Source organism: Physeter macrocephalus, chromosome 11, assembly GCF_002837175.3.
Source record: "Physeter macrocephalus isolate SW-GA chromosome 11, ASM283717v5, whole genome shotgun sequence".
NCBI classification, from domain to species: Eukaryota; Metazoa; Chordata; class Mammalia; order Artiodactyla; family Physeteridae; genus Physeter; species Physeter macrocephalus.
The window spans coordinates 42,611,942-42,630,254 of NC_041224.1; the positions used below are offsets into that span (position 1 = coordinate 42,611,942).

The 18,313-nt window shown below is 42.2% G+C and overlaps 1 protein-coding gene across 2 annotated transcripts in view; it reads left to right on the forward strand.

Annotated features, from left to right (window-relative positions):
- Positions 1-9,225: 9,225 nt before the first annotated feature.
- IQGAP1 (IQ motif containing GTPase activating protein 1) overlaps positions 9,226-18,313 on the forward strand; it is a 107,009-nt gene continuing 97,921 nt past the window's right edge. Inside the window, exons 1-2 of one of the 2 annotated variants that reach the window (XM_028495486.2) lie at positions 9,226-9,244; positions 12,415-12,514. In XM_028495486.2, the coding sequence (XP_028351287.1) occupies positions 12,450-12,514 (65 nt within the window). In that variant the 5' untranslated portion in view covers positions 9,226-9,244; positions 12,415-12,449. Of the gene's footprint in view, positions 9,245-10,436; positions 10,586-12,414; positions 12,515-18,313 lie in introns of those variants that run through there. The other variant, XM_024117231.3, reaches the window with a different exon arrangement.

The window sequence follows — 18,313 nt, forward strand, 5'->3', positions numbered from 1 at the left end:
CACAGGGTGAGTACATCTTTAGCTAGATATTGCCAAATTATTCTCCAAAGTGGTCGTACTAATTTCCATTCTCACCAGAAGTGTATAAACATTTCCATTACTATTCTTTCTTGTCAATCCTTAGTTTCGTCAGACTTTTGAATTTTTGCAATCTGATGGGTATGAAATAACATTTCATTGTGGTTTTAACATGCATTTCCCTGATTAGTAGGGAAGTTGAACAACTTTTACAAGTTTATTGGCTGTTGAGTGAATTCTATGTTTATAAAGCACCCATTCTTTAAATCCTCTTTGAAACATTCCCTCTCCGGGAAATATTTCCACATCTCCTCCATCAAGCAGATGGGATCTCCTTTGGATCTCTATAAGCCTTTCCATATCTTGGGTTTCACTCACTTTTTATTCCATCTTGTACTCTCATTTGTGTACTTGTCTAAAGGGCAGAGACTATGTTTAACTCAACTTTATGACCACATTAGTACCTAAGTACAACATTTCATAAATCTTTGTTGAATCAAATCATACTCCTTCCCAGCTCATAAAATCTTAGTTTCCTGTTGTCTATAGAGGAGAGTTGAATCTCCTTAGTATAGAATTTAAGACCCTTACGTGGGCTCTGGCAACAACTTTCCTTTCCTGACTCTTCTCCTGGTATGACTCTGCCTTCTGCCCCAGATACTGGGTTCTTTGTCCACAATGAGGTCCCAGTACTCAAATGTTTGGCTTCTCTCCTTGTAGTCAGGATGGCAGGTTGATCCCACCTGTTTTAGCTGCCCATCAGATTATAAGAGAAAATCTAGGGATCCTGAAGTTAGAAGCTTGCTTTTATTAATGAGCAGGGATTTTTCCCTGAATCTGTCATTTGTGTACTAAGAGTACATACATTTCTTTATCTAGGTGGCTTGGGTTCAACTGAAGAAAACCCAAAGCACTTAACTTCAGCACCTTAGCCTAGAGTCTAGGCCTGGATGCAGCCTGTCCTACCTCTTCAGAGTCAGAGGCATATCACAAACAGAATATAAGAATACATGCCCAACCCACATTGTATTTTCCCAACTGATTCATTTTAATTCAGTAAACACTTATTATTTACCTGTTACATCCAGGCTCAGTCCAAGGTGCTAGGGATACAGATATAAACGTGATAGTTCTCTCGAGGAGCACATAGAGTAGTTGAAGGAGACAGACATACAGACACATATTTTCAATACAAACAAGAATATGGGAGCCACAGAAGGGCTTCCTTGAGAGTCAAGGAAGACTTCCTGGAGGAGATGTCACTTAGAGCAATTGGTATATGAATGAGTAGATGAATACAAGGCATGATCTTGAAATTAAACTTTCTTTAAGCTTCACTCATGAATTCTGCCACATAAGACACTCTGATTCATGGGATGTTGCCAGTGATTCCTGAACTGAACAATGTGATTGGTACTTATGATTTGGAAAGCCCATCTCTGTATTGTGAGGAGGCAGTTCCAACTTGGCCATTTCCTACCAGACTGGACATGGGTCAGTTAACTGACTGTTGTCTTAGGGAGGAACATGGCTACATATGTGTGTGCCTCTCCCATTTTTTTTCTGTGGTAGTTTACATATATTTGGAGTCTCACACTATTCTACATTGCCCTGTTCTGGAAATACAAATGGTAGTAGAAATGTCCCCAGTTTGCCTGTAATCTCATGAGAGGCCCAGGAAGATTTTTGCATACTCCACTTCTGGAGGAACCCATAGGAAAGTGGCATTCCACAAAGGAGGTGAGCATTCTGCCATCTGAATATCAATCAAAGGGAATGAGGAGTGACAAAGGAAGAGGGTATTTATAATCCCTCTCACCAAAAGGGTCTACCCATTCCCCAGCCAAAAATCCGTTGTACCCAAGGAAAGAGAAGGTCATACCCTCTGCAAGGATGGGGTGTTGTTCCAAAGAGGTTCCACTTGGACATTTTTTTTTTTAAGATTTTTTTGATGTAGACTATTTTTAAAGTCTTTGTTGAATTTGTTACAATATTGCTTCTGTTTTATTTTTGGTTTTTTGGCCACGAGGTATGTGGGATCTTAGCTCCCTGACCAGGGATCGAACCCACACCCCCTGCATTGGAAGGTGAAGTCTTAACCACTGGACCACCGGGGAAGTCCCCACTTGGACTTTTTGAGACATAATGTGGCTTGTGCTCTTTGAGGAGGCTGCAGTGAAGTGAGTTAGGAAGTAAGCAGGGCACATACAGACATGCACATGCCCCATACACCATACATTTTCACAATTTCCTGACTTTGTTTACATTGTTTCCCCAACTTGTGCTTTCTCATCCTTTCCACTGGCCTTCCCTGGAAGCCTTGCTTACATGACACCTCTTCTAGGAAATCTTATATCACCTAGTAAAAATCAACTGTTCTCTGATCTGTACTCCCTAATCTGTCTTGATGTCTAAAAGTTCCTTGGGAGTGCTTTGCCATGTCTGGGCATCATGTTCTTGGCAAATGGGGCCTCACAAATCTTTCAACTCAGCTCACTAGGTAGCACCTACCATGGACAAGGATTGGCACATCAGCACACAATAGTGTTCATATACATGGGGTTTAAAAAAAAAATTTTATTGGAATATAGTTGATTTACAATGTTGTGTTCGTTTCTGCTGTACAGCAAAGTAAGTCAGTACACATATGCATATATCCACTCTTTTTCAGATTCTTTTCCCTTATAGGTCATTACAGAGTATTGAGTAGAGTTACCTGTGCTGTACAGTAGGTTCTTATTAGTTATCTATTTTATATATAGTATATAAGAGTTTTGGGTCAAATGCATTTTGAATCCTGCCTATGTCACTAATTAGGTGTGTAATCTTTGGAAAATTAGTTAACCTTTCTGAGTCTCCGTTTCCTCATCCTTAAATTGGAGAATTCTACTATAGTTGACCCTTGAACAACTCCTAGATTAATCTTCTTGTAATATATAGTCAGTCCTCAGTATCCACGGTTCCTCAGCATCCAAGGATTCAACCAACCACCAACCATATAGTTCTGTAGTATTTACTATTGAAAAATATCTGCATATAAGTGGACTTGTGCAGTTCAAACCCATGCTGTTCAAGGGTCAACTGTAGTTTCTGACTCACAGGCCTGTTGTGAAGATCAAAAAGGTAGTGCATATCAAACATTTAGAAGTGGACCTGGAGGGCACTCATTACAAGTTAACTATTGTTACTAGTAACTCATGGTCATCCTTGTAGATGTGTTAGAGGCTTGCCATGAGGGAACCCTGCTCATGCTGGCTTGTCTCAGTTTCCAGTCCCATGGAAGAGTCCCATATTCTTTGCCCCATTTATCTCTCTTTTCTCCATACCTTGATCTGGCTCCCTCCTGAGCTCATGGATCCTAATATATCTCTTGATAGGTCCTTGTATTGTCCTTTATCTATAGCCTTGAGACCACAGTAATGCCTTGTGGCTTATTTTAACCCCAGCCTGGAAGCCAATGCCCCAACTCTATTCTGGGCTGACTTCCTGGCTTCCTCCTGCAACTTCTGAGCCTGTTGTTGTCAGCTGTCCCTAGACCAGGACCTGGGTGTTCAGAAGTGTTTGTTGAAAGGTTTCCAGAGGCAATTAGGCATGTGCAAGAAGTGAACGAACACCTTCTCATTGATATGCTGTCTAAAAACTGTGAGCTGGTGTTGAATGGTGATTCGCCAGAGATTTTAGAACCAGAAAGACCTAGGCTTGATTCCCAATTCTGAATCTTATGACCTTGAGCAAATAACCTTTTTGTGCCTGTTTCCTCATTTATAAAATGAGAGTAACTATATCTTTCTCATAAGATTATTGTGAAGATTAAATGAGACAATATAAAGCACCTAGCATGTTCTAGAACATCGTAAATAGTTGGTAAATGACTGCAATTATAAACACATAGTTAAAAAATTTTGCTCCTTTCTGAAAAATCGTGAGGTTGAAGAAGTGTCAAAAGTCAAAACACCTGGCAGGAGGTAAGCTCAGACACAAGGCCCAGGATATCTAAATACCTGAAGTACAAGGCAAACTAGATTTTCTTCCAATGAAGAGACAAAGGAGAGTTAAACAGTGATAGATAACACAAGGTTTAATGAAGATGAAAACTGGCTTTCAATAGAGACCCACTTCATGGTATTCTATAATTTGCTATGTGTCATCCCCTTTGTTCTGGTGCTAGCCTTAGTTTACTTACCCAAGTTTTTCAGTCTATAGGAATACAGAGAAATGAGATCAGAGATTGCATAGGTCAAATGGAGTACTCGCTTTATTACTGGCTACTTCTGCTCAAAAGACTCATTGAATATATGGAGACAGACTTGTCAGAGAGGAGCAGCGTGCCCAGCTAGCTCACAGTTCTTTTAATGCAAAATTTTATCATCAGCATATTTGGCAATACTACCTTTGAACAACCTTATTCCCCTCTCCATACACCCAAATGTCCTAGGACATATGTATTAGTTTTCTATTGAAGTCTGAGCAAGCTTGACTGGATTTTTTGCTCCAGTCTTATAAGACCAAAGTAAAAATGTTCTCTGAACTGGGCTGTTATCTTGAGGATCTGGGGAAGAATCTGCTCCCAAGCTCATTTAAATTGTTGACAAAATCAAAGTTCCTTGCATTTGTAGATCTGAAGTCCTTGTTTCCTTGCTGGCTGTTGGTCAGGGGTCACTCTCAGCTCTTCAAGGCTGCTCTCAGGTCCTTTCCATGTGGCCCCCTCCATCTTTAAAACTGGCAATTGCCCATCAAATCCTTCCTGTGCTTTGAGCCTCTTTGACTTCTGCTACCACCTAAAGAAACTCTCTGCTTTTAAAGGGCTCATGTGATTACCTGAATAATCTCCCTACCTTAAGATCAGCTGATTAGTAACCTTAATTACATAAGCAAGAGCCCTTCAAAACAGTACCTAGATTAGTGTTTGAATGGATAACCAAGGATGGAATCTTGGGCATCATCTTAAAATTCTGCCTACCCCAGCATAGCTACAACCTCCTGAAAAGCTATCCCTCAAATTAATTCCTTAACATTTGATCTTTAAGAGTGTTGAGAAGCTATAACTTCAGATTTTCCAGCCTCTTATATATGTATTCATACAAGACAAAGAACCAAAGCAGTCCAAAGTGTTGCCATCTGTCCTAAGGAATCCATCCTTCTGGAAATTTTCTATATGAACTATATAAAAAGCAAATCTTAAAACTCCAACAGTAAGGATGCAACATTTGTTAACTATTCACATGGGGTTTATTTACCCAAATTTCTGTCTTTGAGAAGTTAATGATCTCTCTGGGAAGATTGACAGGTAAAAAACTAATTGTAATTCTATGAGTTAAGTGCTATAAAAGAGCCATATAAAGGTACATACTTCCTGGAATTGAAGATACTTTTGATTGTGGGGTACACCATCAAATTCCAACAGCTTTTTGGGACATTGAGAATATCTTATCAAATGTATATGTTTTTAAAAACTTGATTGACAGTAGCATACATTTATCACTGGGATTACTTACTAGCCTCTTCTCTAAATCAAAGTTGGAGCCAAGCTTTTTGTGAAGAGTCTAACTCTATTTGGATCCACTTAGCCATTCCTAAAGCATGAATCTGTCATCGATACCAGCTCTGAAAATTCTCTGATCTTTTCTGAGAAATTAGTTAAATTAACACATCTACAATGACAATTATGGTACTTTCCCATCTACTTCTCTACCTGGCAGCTGGCTAGTTTCTTTTAATACTGGTTGTAAGACTATCCTGATTTCAGAAGTATTAAAAATGTGAAATGGGACATTTTTTTGGAAGACATATGCTTTCTAAGTGTTATGGGAAATAAATGAGGAAGTGGTTAATTTTGCCTGGGGAGGAGGTGACATTTGAGTTGAGTCTGGGAAGTTGAGTAGGAGTTTCCCAGGCAGATAAGAGGCTAAAAGGTATCCCAGGCCAAGAGAAATCTCTATTATGGTGCTTATCTGAAGCTATTCTGTTAATATTGCTCCACTCCCATGAATCTGTAAATTCCTTGAGGTCATGAACCAATTCTATCTCCAAAGCGACCCATTAGCTCATTATTTTGCCATTTAATTTTTGTTTATTTATTCATTTCATATTTACTAACTTTATTCATATATATACTTACTGACAAAATAATATTTTGAGTAGCTCATTGTAGAAAATTTGGTAATATAAAGAAGCAAATAAACAAATCCCACACACAAAGCCACAAATCCATTGTAATTCCCCATTTGGAGAAACCACTGTTACTATACTGGTGTATGTGCTTCAAGACTTTTTTCTATTTATATGTACATCTATATCTATCTATCTATATTTTTAAAGCAAAAGTGGTATAATATATTTATTAGTTCATAATGTTATTTTCACTTAACCATCATATTAAAAATACTGATCATTGTTTGCCTACCCAGTCTCCCATTGAAGGAAATAATGCCAACTCACAGTTTTCTATTCTTAACTGGCTGATTCCCTGACCCCAGCTAATTGAACTAAAGGATTGGCATCTGATCCAAGGACAGCCCACCTGTAGGTGGTCAGAGACATACTCATGGGGTGAAAAGATGAGCTAATCCAATCAGATGCCACTGGATTATGAAATTGGGCAACTGATATCCTCAATGGAGCTGATGGTGTAAGGATGCCATGGCCTTCCATCAAATAGAAGCCAGAGTTGTGAGGGAGCACAAAATATTAGAATGGAGGAAGCTGGTTGTCAAAGAGAGGAGGGTAGAGTAGACCTGTGGAGAAGCCGAGATGCCTAGAGGGACAGAGCCATGCCTTCAGGCTTCTGTTAGTCCTGTTTTTTCGTGCTCCAGTTCTAGTCCATATATAGCTTTATTATAAATACCTCCCTTCCAGCCTATTTTCCTCTAGAGGTAAAAAAGTGGGTCTCTGGAATTCCCTGGCTATCCAGTGGTTAGGAGTCCACGCTTCCACTATAGGGGGCACAGGTTCGTTCCCTGGTGGGGGAACTAAGATCCCCCATGCCGCGCGGGGCAGCAAAAAAAAAAAAGAAAAGAAAAGTGGATCTCTATTCCTTGTAGCCATTCAAGCCTGACCAGATCCACAAATCATGACTTTTATGGCTGTATAGAATTCCATTGCGTGGAGTTGCCATCACTGAGTAAAAAACAAACAAAGAAACAAACAAAGAAAAACAACCCAGTGGCAGGCATTTAAGACATTTCCAAAGAGCATCTTCATCACTAATTTTTGCACACTAAAAAATAACTTCTTTACGATATATTCCAAGAAGTAAAATTTGTTTTTTGAAGGATGGCTGCATAACACAAAGCTGGACTTCACAAAGGTTATACCAGTTTACAGCCAAACCAGCAGTGCATGAGAAAGTTTGCTTTTTCACCCCTTTGCCAATAGTATCAATTAAAAAAACAAAAGAAAACATTGCTACTCTGATGTCAGTTATGACCTTAATGTGAATTTCTATGAAACTTGTATTTATTGACCAGGCATGTGGGTTTTGTCATTAGACAGACCTGGGTTTGAGTTCCAGCTCTGCCTCTTGCTGTGTGGCTTCAGCTGAATTATGTAGTTCTCCATTTTCTCATCTGTAAATTGGAGATAATAATAGTTCTTTGTTGGATTATTATAAGGCTCAGATGAGAAAATAAATACAAAACACAGAGTCCAGTAAAGCCTCAGTACATTTCAGTTATTATAGTTATGAAGAATGACTTAACTTGTGACAATCAGATAAAGCTATTTGAGATATCTGAAACTCAATGGGATATTAGTTTAAATACCTGTTAGAATTGTATGGTTCTAGGAATAAGAAAGAATGCAAGAGCCCATTAGTTTCATAACCTTTATGATTAGAGAGGAAATGCATTTACACATTTGAATTTCATCCATTACAAAGGTCTTTAGAATTAAAATAAAAACATGTGGGCTTCCCTGGTGGCGCAGTGGTTGAGAGTCCGCCTGCCGATGCAGGGGATACAGGTTCGTGCCCTGGTCCGGGAAGATCCCACATGCCGCGGAGCGGCTAGGCCCGTGAGCCATGGCCGCTGGGCCTGCGCGTCTGGAGCCTGTGCTCCGCAACGGGAGAGGCCACAACAGTGAGAGGCCCACGTACTGCCAAAAACAAAAAAACAAAAAAAAACCCATGTATATATCTTAAAAGCCAAGAAATATAAAATCAAATCGAAAGATAAACTGGGTAGGATTTGCAGATTTCTAAGAGTAGGCAGAGGATGAGGTAATGAGTTTTGAAGTCCATAACAGAATTTTAAAAGGGGCTCAAAATAACAGTTGGCATAGTGAGAAGAATGGCTCTGAAAGTCTGTAGCTCCAGAACTTATGTTCGGTAGAAAACCTCTGATCAGGGAATTCGCTGGCGGTGCAGCAGTTAGGACTCAGCGCTCTCACTGGTCAGGGAACTGAGATCCCACAAGCCGCTCGGTGTGGAGTGGTGGTGGGGGAATGACACAAACAAACAAAAAAAGTCTGATCAAAAGTAATCTTAATTAACTAGGCTGAAACTGTCTTTCTTAGCAGTTCTGTGTCTTTCAACTCAGAAGCTTTAGAATTAAGCACAAAAAGGCTTTAATGGGGGTAAAACCTATGTGATTAATATGTTGGGGTTTAGAAGAAATATGTGCATATTTCACTTTTTAGGTACTTGCAATGTTTAAGAAAATTTGGCTTATTAGAGGGATGGTCTTATAACTCTTATTTTAAATGTATAATTGAGTTAGTTTTAGACTTAAGGTTTTGAGTTGAAATTTTACTGCTTACACATGGAACTGGGTCAATCTAAGAAAACTTTAAATTCATTATATTTGTAAGTATATTTGATTTATAAGGATTACTAAGCCTTGAGAAAACTCTAGGCTAAACAACTGAAGAAATTAAAAAGAAAATCTAATAGATTAAGTTTATAGACAATTTTAAATGTTGGAAGATGTTGAATTAATTAAGTTTGTGAATGGGACCAAAAATTATTCTAAGTTTCTGCAAAGTGATTGGTAAAATATGCTAGACTTATAAATAGAATAATAAAATTTGCAAGCTAAACTTAAAAGCTTAAGAAAGAACTAATTTCTGAATTTGTAACAAATTAAATTTTTGACCATTTTTTAATGGGGGTGTTTTGTTTTTACAGGTTTTCAAGTATTTCACTTTACTATTTTGAAGGAAGAATGGATAAACTGAAAATTGCTAGAGCAAACAGCCTGGAGTCAGGTTGTGAAGTGGCTTATTTGGCACAGTAAGGAATTTGGACCATATCCTGAAGGAAATATTAGGAAAAGACTTTTTAAAGAAAGAACACGACCGTATTTGCACTTTAGAAAGAACACGCGGGTGACTGTGGGGAGTTGGTTGGCAGAAGGGAGAACGGAGATGATGTAATCACAGTTGAGACAGACACAAAAGCTAGACACTTCAGTAATAATACCGATTGCATGTAGGGCGTGAGGCAAGGAGTCTGGTGTGTCCCGACTGCGAACTGAGCACTATTAATAGGATAATAACGGGAACAGGGTCAGTGTTCGACACGTTAACTTTAATGTGTCTGCGGGATTCACAGGTTTAAAATGTCCATTACACGGCTGAAAATAATGAGTTGGGGCTTCTAGAAAGTCTGGTCTGAGATACATATTAGGGCTCTTCAGCAGTTTAAGGTGAGCGTGGATAAAGTTACTCAGAAAGAGTGGGCAAAGAAAAAACGGAAGACGGCTGAGGACAGAATTCCATTGAGTACCAATATTTTAAGGGCAGGCCACAAGTTGCAAGGGGAAGACGCATCCCTAAAAGGGGTAAAGCGTCCTCTAAAAAGAAGAACTTGCAAAGAATAGTGGCAAGGAATCTCAGGGAAGGAAGTTTGGACAAACACAATTCTCCTGCTTTAGCATATCCACTTCTCAAATGCTAGAGGGGTTAAGCAGTTCAACTCTGGCGACTGCTGGCGAATCTGGGAGAAGGCTGAGTCCAGACTGCCAGGCTGTGCGGCCCCTTACGAGAGTTTGGGTCCTGCATGTGTCCGCAAGAACACACTGGGCCACTTCAAAAGAGGCCTTCCTTGAGCCCTTTGGTGCAGAAGAGTTTGGCTAGGCAGGCAGGGGAAGGTAAAGTGCCCACGTTTTTTATTTCACGCTACAGACACTGGCGGCCTTTGGGAAGAGGTGCGGACGGAAGGGCGGCCGGCTAGGGAAAGGATCCAGGGCCGGGGCGGGTCTCGCCGTCGGGCGGCGCTGACAGCGAGTACAACTGGCGGGCAGGCTCCGCCTTCCTTCTTCCGCCTCCTGAGGGCGTTGCGGGCGCAGGGCGGGGCTAGGGGCGGGGTCGGGAGGCCCAGGCCCCGCCTCCTTCCGTCCGCTGCGGTCGGCGCCGCAGGGCGGGGCCGCTGGGGTGGGGTATGTGGGTGGGGCCTGCGGCGCGGGGCGGGGCCACAGGGACCCGGGCAGCTAGAGCAGTCTGCAGGAGCTGTAGCCGCCGCCGCCCGCGCTTCCAAGGTTTTGCGGCTTCCTGAGCTGAGACCCGGGCTCGGCCGCCATGTCCTCAGCGGACGAGGTTGACGGACTGGGTGTGGCTCGGCCACACTATGGCTGTGAGTGTGGGCTCCGCGGCGCTGGGGTCTCGGGGCGGGCTTGCTGCCTCTGAGGCGCCGTTTTCCTGGGGGCTCGCCGGGCGGGTGGGGCAGGGCGGCTGTGGGCCGCGCGGACCCGGAAGAGCCGGTGCGGCGAGGTGGCGGGCGGCGAGGCCCGCAGCCCGCGCCCTCTCGGTCTCCGAGGCGGCGGGGAGGACCCAGGCGGCCTCCCCGCCTTGTCCCGGGCGCGGCGGCTGGAGGGCCCCACCCAGCGCCTCCCGACTCCCAGCTCGACCGAGATTGGGGAGACGGCCTAGGGTGAGGTGGCAGGAGGACGGTGCAGGGCGTGTCCCGGGGACCGGAGACTCGAGACTCGGGCTCTGCTCGGGCTTCCTGGGAAGGTGCTGCCCGAGTGCTGCCTGCGAGGTAGACCCAGGGTCCAGACCTCCCCGGCCCCAGGCTAGCTGAGAGGTGCGGCCCTGGACAAGTCACTTCAGCTTTCTCGGGCTTAGTTCCCTCGTCAGGATCTCAAAAGTGGAGAAAAAAAAAACAAAACCCAAACCTCTGACTTCCTCATTTTCCGAACCTCATTTTCTGTCCCTGTCCTGGGACATCACTGAACTGCAGGCTGGATAGTTACCACTGGCCAAAGGAGAGTCCTTTAGAGTCTTGAGGTTTTCCATTTTATTTTATATTCTTGCGAATAATGTTATGTTTTAGGATAATTTCACTCAGCAGTTACATGCGAGGTATTGCGTCACGTTTGTGACATTGAAGATTAGTAAGAGCAGGGCCCGCTTTCAAAGAACGTTTTAATCGGAGAGGCGGGCAGGTGTATTATCTAATGATAATAAGGAGGGATAGAAATAAAGATGCCATGTGAACTAACTAGGCTTAAACAGTAATGTGGGTGAGGAGGAGGGACTTGGGGAAGGCAGTAGGAACACAGACAGGACATTTGATCAGAGCCTTGCAGGATGCTGTGTAGTTTGACAGGGCAGGGTGGGGCAAGGGGCAAGACACAGGACGTGGAGAGGAAGAGCAGGAACTAAGGTATTGAAGAGTAGAAGAGCACTGTGTGTGTTGGGAACTGAGTGGTGTGGAGTGCACAGTGGTGGGAGGGGGAGGAGGGAGAGGGAGAAGAGTTACCAAAAGTAGTTGGGGCTAAATTGGGAAAGGCATTGAATGCCAATCCCAGGAGTTAGGGATTTATTCCATATCCTGGGTGCCCATTAAAGGAAGCAGATTGCTTTGAAGTTAATCTTATAGGCTCTTGAGGCAGACTGCCTGGGTTTGAATCCAGGCCCCACCATTTATTAGCCGTGGGGCAAATGTCAACCAGCCGCAGTTTCCTCATTTGTAAAACAGGAGTGATAATCACAGGATTGTTGTGGGACTTCCATGAAAGAATGGATGTAAAATGCATTTACATGCATTTTATAAAATAAAGTAATTTACAATTACTGCCACTTAGTTCTCAATGACTGCTGGCTTTAGTGATTCATAAAAGAGTGGGGAAAAAAAGACCATGAACAGCTCTGGATTTAGAGAGAGGCTGGCAGATAGACCAGCACAAATTTGGACCAGAATCTTAAGTCAGTATTTTTCAAGTCACACTGAAATTTAGTACATGTTCATAATATTGTACTTTTAAACAAAGATTAGGATGAATATAGTTGAAACCCCATGGTTCCTATCTTAGGAAAGTCATTGTATTGATAGTACCTCTGGCTGTCCACATGTTACCCTGACTCTCTAGGTGACTAGAAGGAATTTGATGCTATGGCATTCTTTTATCGCTCAGGAAGGGTACAGATTCTTGCGCTTACATTCTTTCTTTCATGTTTTAGCGGTCCTGGATAATGAGAGACTTACTGCAGAGGAGATGGATGAAAGGAGACGTCAGAATGTGGCTTATGAGTACCTTTGTCATTTGGAAGAAGCAAAGAGGTAAAGGTTGGCTGGAGAGAAGATTGGGAGAAGGGAGCTGATCTGGTGTGAACAAAGATAAAGATCTCTGAGTATGTTGTAGTTGTGACTGTGAGAGGCAGGTAGTTTGAAGGAGTAAGTAAGTATAGGTAGGATATTTTTTTCATGGGAGCAAGTAACCTTGATGGCAGTTTATCATGAAACAGTCTGATGGGCACCTACATATACTGAAAAATTTCCAGATTTGTGTTGTTCAGTTTTATGCTTATGGTGCATATTTTGGGCACAACCAGCTATAGGGAAGAAAAGCAATCTTAGGGTTTGAAGTTTTTGGCCTTAATGTTTCACCGGTTCTTCACTGGTTTTGATTTATATATGAATTGGGTCCATTCTCCTCTTGGTAGTGCTCTGGGTATGGATCCATCCATTCGGCAATATTCAAAGTCTGTTTACCAAAGGCAGCGTCCTCTGCATTCTTTGTGAAGTGAATGTACAACTGCTGTTTTCTTTTTTCAGATGCTCCAAGACCTTGTGGTCCTATTCTTAGAGTGTCGATTTGCTATCAGTAGTTCATTTCTTTTGTTCTGGTGCTTGTGTTTTTTTTGCAAAGTCCCAGGGTAGATAGATGTAGTTACAGATCATGTATCCTATAAGTGAGCTTTGGTGGAAAAGGCCAGCAAGGGATAATGAGAGATTTTGTGGTTAAAGTCTAATGAAAATCAAGGATGTTTCAAATGGTGCTAATAAACAAGAGTGTTTTCTGTCTTGTTTTGTCTTTTTAGTTTTGAAAATCTTAAACGCTACAGGAAAGTCCAGAGAACAATACAGTAAACATCCATGTGTTCCAAAACTAGCAAATGTTAGCCCTTCAGAGACACAGTTGGAGTCCCCTTTGTGCACCTCCCTGGTCCCATTCTCCTTTCCATTCCTGGGGCTACCACTAACATGCATTTGGTGCATCTTCTTGAATCCGGGCTTCTTTTCTGAGCTTAAAGCCCTTCCATTGGATTGGGAGAGGGTTGTGAGGGGATTAGTGATGATTTAGGTGGAGAGAATGGTAATAACACTTGTTTTTCTAAATGGAAGTTTAGACTGAAGGAGGTGAATGTGTTAGTAGAAAGGGGGATGTTTCTCATACAAAGTTTGTAAGGATCCCGTGAACAAAAATATTAAGTCCCCTGCTACTTAAATTATGGACTAGATCTAGTTTTGGAAGGTAAACAATTTAAAAGCTGTAGCTGGTATGAGAGACCATCTTGGGCTCTGTGAAGTCTTGGTGTCTTTGTTGGGGTGACCTAGGGGTGAGAGAAAAGGGCTTCAACCTACCTTCCTCCCTCTGTCAAAAGCTTTTCTGCTTTTAATATTGGGTTTCAGCAGTAAAATTCCCTTTTTTAAAGAGGATATCTTGGCTAACATCCCCTTGCTACCACTAATCCAGTTTCACTATTATGATTATGATTATGATTATGATTTTTAATTTGGCCACTCCACGCGGCTTGTGGGATCTTAGTTCCATGACCAGAGATCAAGCCCATGTCCTCGGCAGTGAAAGCACAGAGTCCTAACCAGTGGACCACCAGGGAATTCCCCAGTTCCACTACTAATCTAGTTCAACCATTTCATTTCAGTGAGGAAACTGAGGCATGAGTGTCCACGGTCTACTTGTAGTTTTCTTGATTGAAGAATAGTTTTCATCATTTTATACAATGATTTTTAACCGGGTGTGTACATTAGAATCATCTGGGGAACTTTAAAAAAAAAAAAAAAAAGGCTATCTGGGCCTTACCACAGAGATTCTGGTTCAGTAGATCTAGGCTGGAAGGTCCAGATACCTGTATATTTTAAATCCTTCTAGCTGTTCTGATGGTCCTTCCGAGTAGAGAAACGAGACTGAAAACATTTTAGAACTCTACCTTATGCTAGGTTATGATAGCCTGAATAAGATGATGTCCTTTATCACATTTCCTTCTTCAAGCACTGCACTACAAAGCACTTCATTTCCGTCTACTCCAGAGCATATTCTTTTCTGTAAGGTGTTTTTTTCCCAGAATAGAAGAATATCCCATTTCCTTTAAAATCCATCCAGGGACCATGATCCCCTGGGATGTTTTTTAGTTGGGTGCTTCTGCATACTTAGGAAGTGACTAAGGCAGTGAGACATTTGTGATAGTCTTTATTTTCCATGCTTTTGGTTATAAGGGAGAGCATAATAGTGGCATATTGTCCTAGTACACTGTGCGCTTTGGCCTCGCATCGAGGAAATGTGCCTGGTTTATTTTATGGAGGCAATCATATAAAATCTGGATGCAGTGATTTTTTTTGTTTGTTTTTGTTTAAAGCTTTGATTAGAAAATCAACTTTGGAAGCACCTATTTAGACTTTACAACTAGAGAGGGCTAGGAAAAGAAGCCCGGGAATGTCATACTGAAAAAAGAAGACCGGGGTCCCTCCTGGCCATCTGATGTGGCTGCTGCCACCCTAAAAAGTGTTCAAGGTGCGCCGCAGACAAATCACCTGCTCTTCCTTATTAGCTGCGACTTCAGCTCCCAGTTGTGTCTTCTACCCTGGTGAGCTGGGTTGTACCTTGTGTGCTTCTGGGGCCCCTCTTTACCCTCTAGCACAAGTCCATTTTGCCTTTTTGGATTGGCCCCATCCTGTTTCCTTCATAACCTCCACCCCTCCCAAGTTGGAGGAGTCCCAAGGTCTGGAATTTACACCCACTCCAAGGCCAGGAAGAAAGATCGCAGAGATCCAAGGGAGAAAAGGTTCCCCTCTTTAGTTCTATTTATAATACTGCTACTCCTCCCACTAAAAGCTCCACCTTATAGCACAGTGGCCCCATTGTGTATCCTAGGGCACTCCATTTTCTCCTGTACCTGTAACAGCTCTTTTGTGGGAAGAGAGGAGAGTGTGTAGAGAGGGAGAGTATATAAATGTGTGCAGACAGGGAGTATAAGTAAGAATGTATGTAGAGAAATGAGAATGTGTTGTGAATTTGTGTTTCCCTAAGAGGTTAAGTGGGAAAACTTAGGAGTGATTCTATAAAAATTTTCACTTTGGGAATGCTTGCGAAATAGAAAATATAGAGATTCTGCTTTTCTTTATTGTTTGGAGAGTAGTTTAAATATGGAAATTAAGTTATTGGTCTAATGAAATATCATCTAAGGATTCAGGGTTTTATGCTAAGGGCTGCAGAGCAGACCAAGGACTTTATAAAGCAAGACATCTTAAATTATGTATTTATGCTTAAATGTGGGTTTAGTTTTATCCTTTTGCCTGTTCTGATTGGGCTGTACATTTGTTTTGGCTAAGGAGCAGTTGTATAGTAGAGGTAAATAGCATTTTCACTCAATTGAAAGAGGTGAGGTTTAAATATGTGAGATATGGTAGGTGCTCAGGTCTTGGACAGGAAGAAGTAATAGAAAGATCAGGGACTTCCCTGGTGGCGCAGTGGTTAAGCATCCTCCTGCCATTGCAGGGGACAGGGGTTCGAGCCCTGGTCCGGGAAGATCCCACATGCCGTGGAGCAGCTGAGCCCATGCGCCACAACTACTGAGCCTGCGCTCTAGAGCCCGCGAGCCACAACTACTGAAGCCCGTGCGCCTTGAGCCCCTGCTCCCCAACAAGAGAAGCCAGTTCAACGAGAAGCCCGTGCACTGCAACAAAGAGTAGCCCCCGCTTGCTGCGACTAGAGAAAGCCCAGGAGCAGCAACAAAGAACCAACACAGCCAAAAATAAATAAATAAGTAAAGAAAGAAAGAAAAGAAAAAAAGAAAGATTAGAAGGTTCAGGTGAAAAGAACCAAGAAGAGAACATAACAGGCAGAGCAGAAGAGGGCAGTCTGCAGAGGAGGAGAATGTATGAGTAGTACTAGGAATGGGAGAAAATTGAGTTAGGTTAAAGGTCACAGGAGGAAGGTTAATTCCAGCACTCCCCGAGTTTAACAATTTAGGATTCTTTTTTTTTTTTTTTTTTTTTTTTTTTTTTTTTTTTTGCGGAACGTGGGCCTCTCACTGCTGTGGCCTCTCCCGTTGCGGAGCACAGGCTCCAGACATGCAGGCTCAGCGGCCATGGCTCACAGGCCCAGCCGCTCCACGGCATGTGGGATCTTCCCGGACAGGGGCACGAACCCACGTCCCCTGCATCGGCAGGTGGACTCTCAACCACTGTGCCACCAGGTTAGCCCTAGGATTCCTTCTTTCACAGGCTTGCTGGTATGTCCTTTTGAGCCTGTCATGGGCCACCTTTCTCCTGCTCAGTGTCCATACCCCAGCTCACGGGGCAGGGCCCACCCCTCCCCCCACAAGGGGTGGAAAGTGAAGGCTGTGGCTGGCTGGAGACTGTCAAAAACCATGTGATGTTAACAAGAGCTTAACACTAAGTAGAGGCACTTTACCTTCTGTAATTTAGGGGAATTGAAAAAGTATCTTGGAAAGAAATCAGCTCTTGAGAACAAATTCTCTTTTGTGCGTATGTCTTTGTTGTTGGCATCGAACATTTTCCAGGATGGGCTCATCAGATCACCTCTCCTCTAAGTGGGATCAGAATTCCAGTAACATCTGGATCTATCTAGGCTGGCACACTGTGATCATGAAAAGAGAAATTAAAGACGTTTAACTAGAAGCTTGCCCACCAGCTTCTAGAATTCTCAAATGAAGGAATATCACTCAGAGATTGAGGAGAATCATTTTTAGATTGACCCAAGCTTTCCTTTTGCAGATGAGAAAACTAATCACTTCATGAGACCCAGTATGATTAAGGGGCCACAAAAAACGTAGCTTTTTAATGGTACTTTGGGACTACAAGCTGGATGCATTCATGTATTTATGATTATCAAGGAGAAGTATGGGGTGGGATTTATTCTTAACTCTTAAAATGGTGACATAAATGAAAATCTCTTTTTTTTTTTGAATTTTTGAATTTTATTTTATTTTTTTATACAGCAGTTTCTTATTAGTCATCCGTTTTATACACATCAGTGTATACCTGTCAATCCCAATCTCCCAATTCATCACACCACCACCACCCCCTGCTGCTTTCCCCCCTTGGTGTCCGTATGTTTGTTCTCTACATCTGTGTCTCAATTTCTGCCCTGAAAACCTGTTCATCTGTACCGTTTTTCTAGGTTCCACATATATGCATTAATATACGATATTTGTTTTTCTCTTTCTGACTTACTTCACTCTGTATGACAGTCTCTAGATCCATCCACGTCTCTACAAATGACCCAATTTCGTTCCTTCTTATGGCTGAGTAGTATTCCATTGTATATCTGTACCACATCTTCTTTATCCATTTATCTTTATCCATTCATCTGTCGATGGGCATTTAGGTTGCTTCCTGGCTGTTGTAAATAGTGCTGCAGTGAACATTGGGGTACATGACTCTTTTTGAATTATGGTTTTCTCTGGGTATATGCCCAATAGTGGGATTGCTGCGTTGTATGGTAGTTCTATTTTTAGTTTTTTAAGGAACCTCCATACTGTTCTCCATAGTGGCTGTATCAATTTACATTCCCACCAACAGTGCAAGAGGGTTCCCTTTTCTCCACACCCTCTCCAGCATTTGTTGTCTCTAGATTTTCTGATGATGCCCATTCTAACTGGTGTGAGGTGATACCTCATTGTATACCTTGTTGATTTGCATTTCTCTAATAATTAGTGATGTTGAGCAGCTTTTCATATGCTTCTTGGCCATCTGTATGTCTTCTTTGGAGAAATGTCTATTTAGGTCTTCTGCCCATTTTTCGATTGGGTTGTTTGTTTTTTTAATATTGAACTGCATGAGCTGTTTATATATTTTGGAGATTAATCCTTTGTC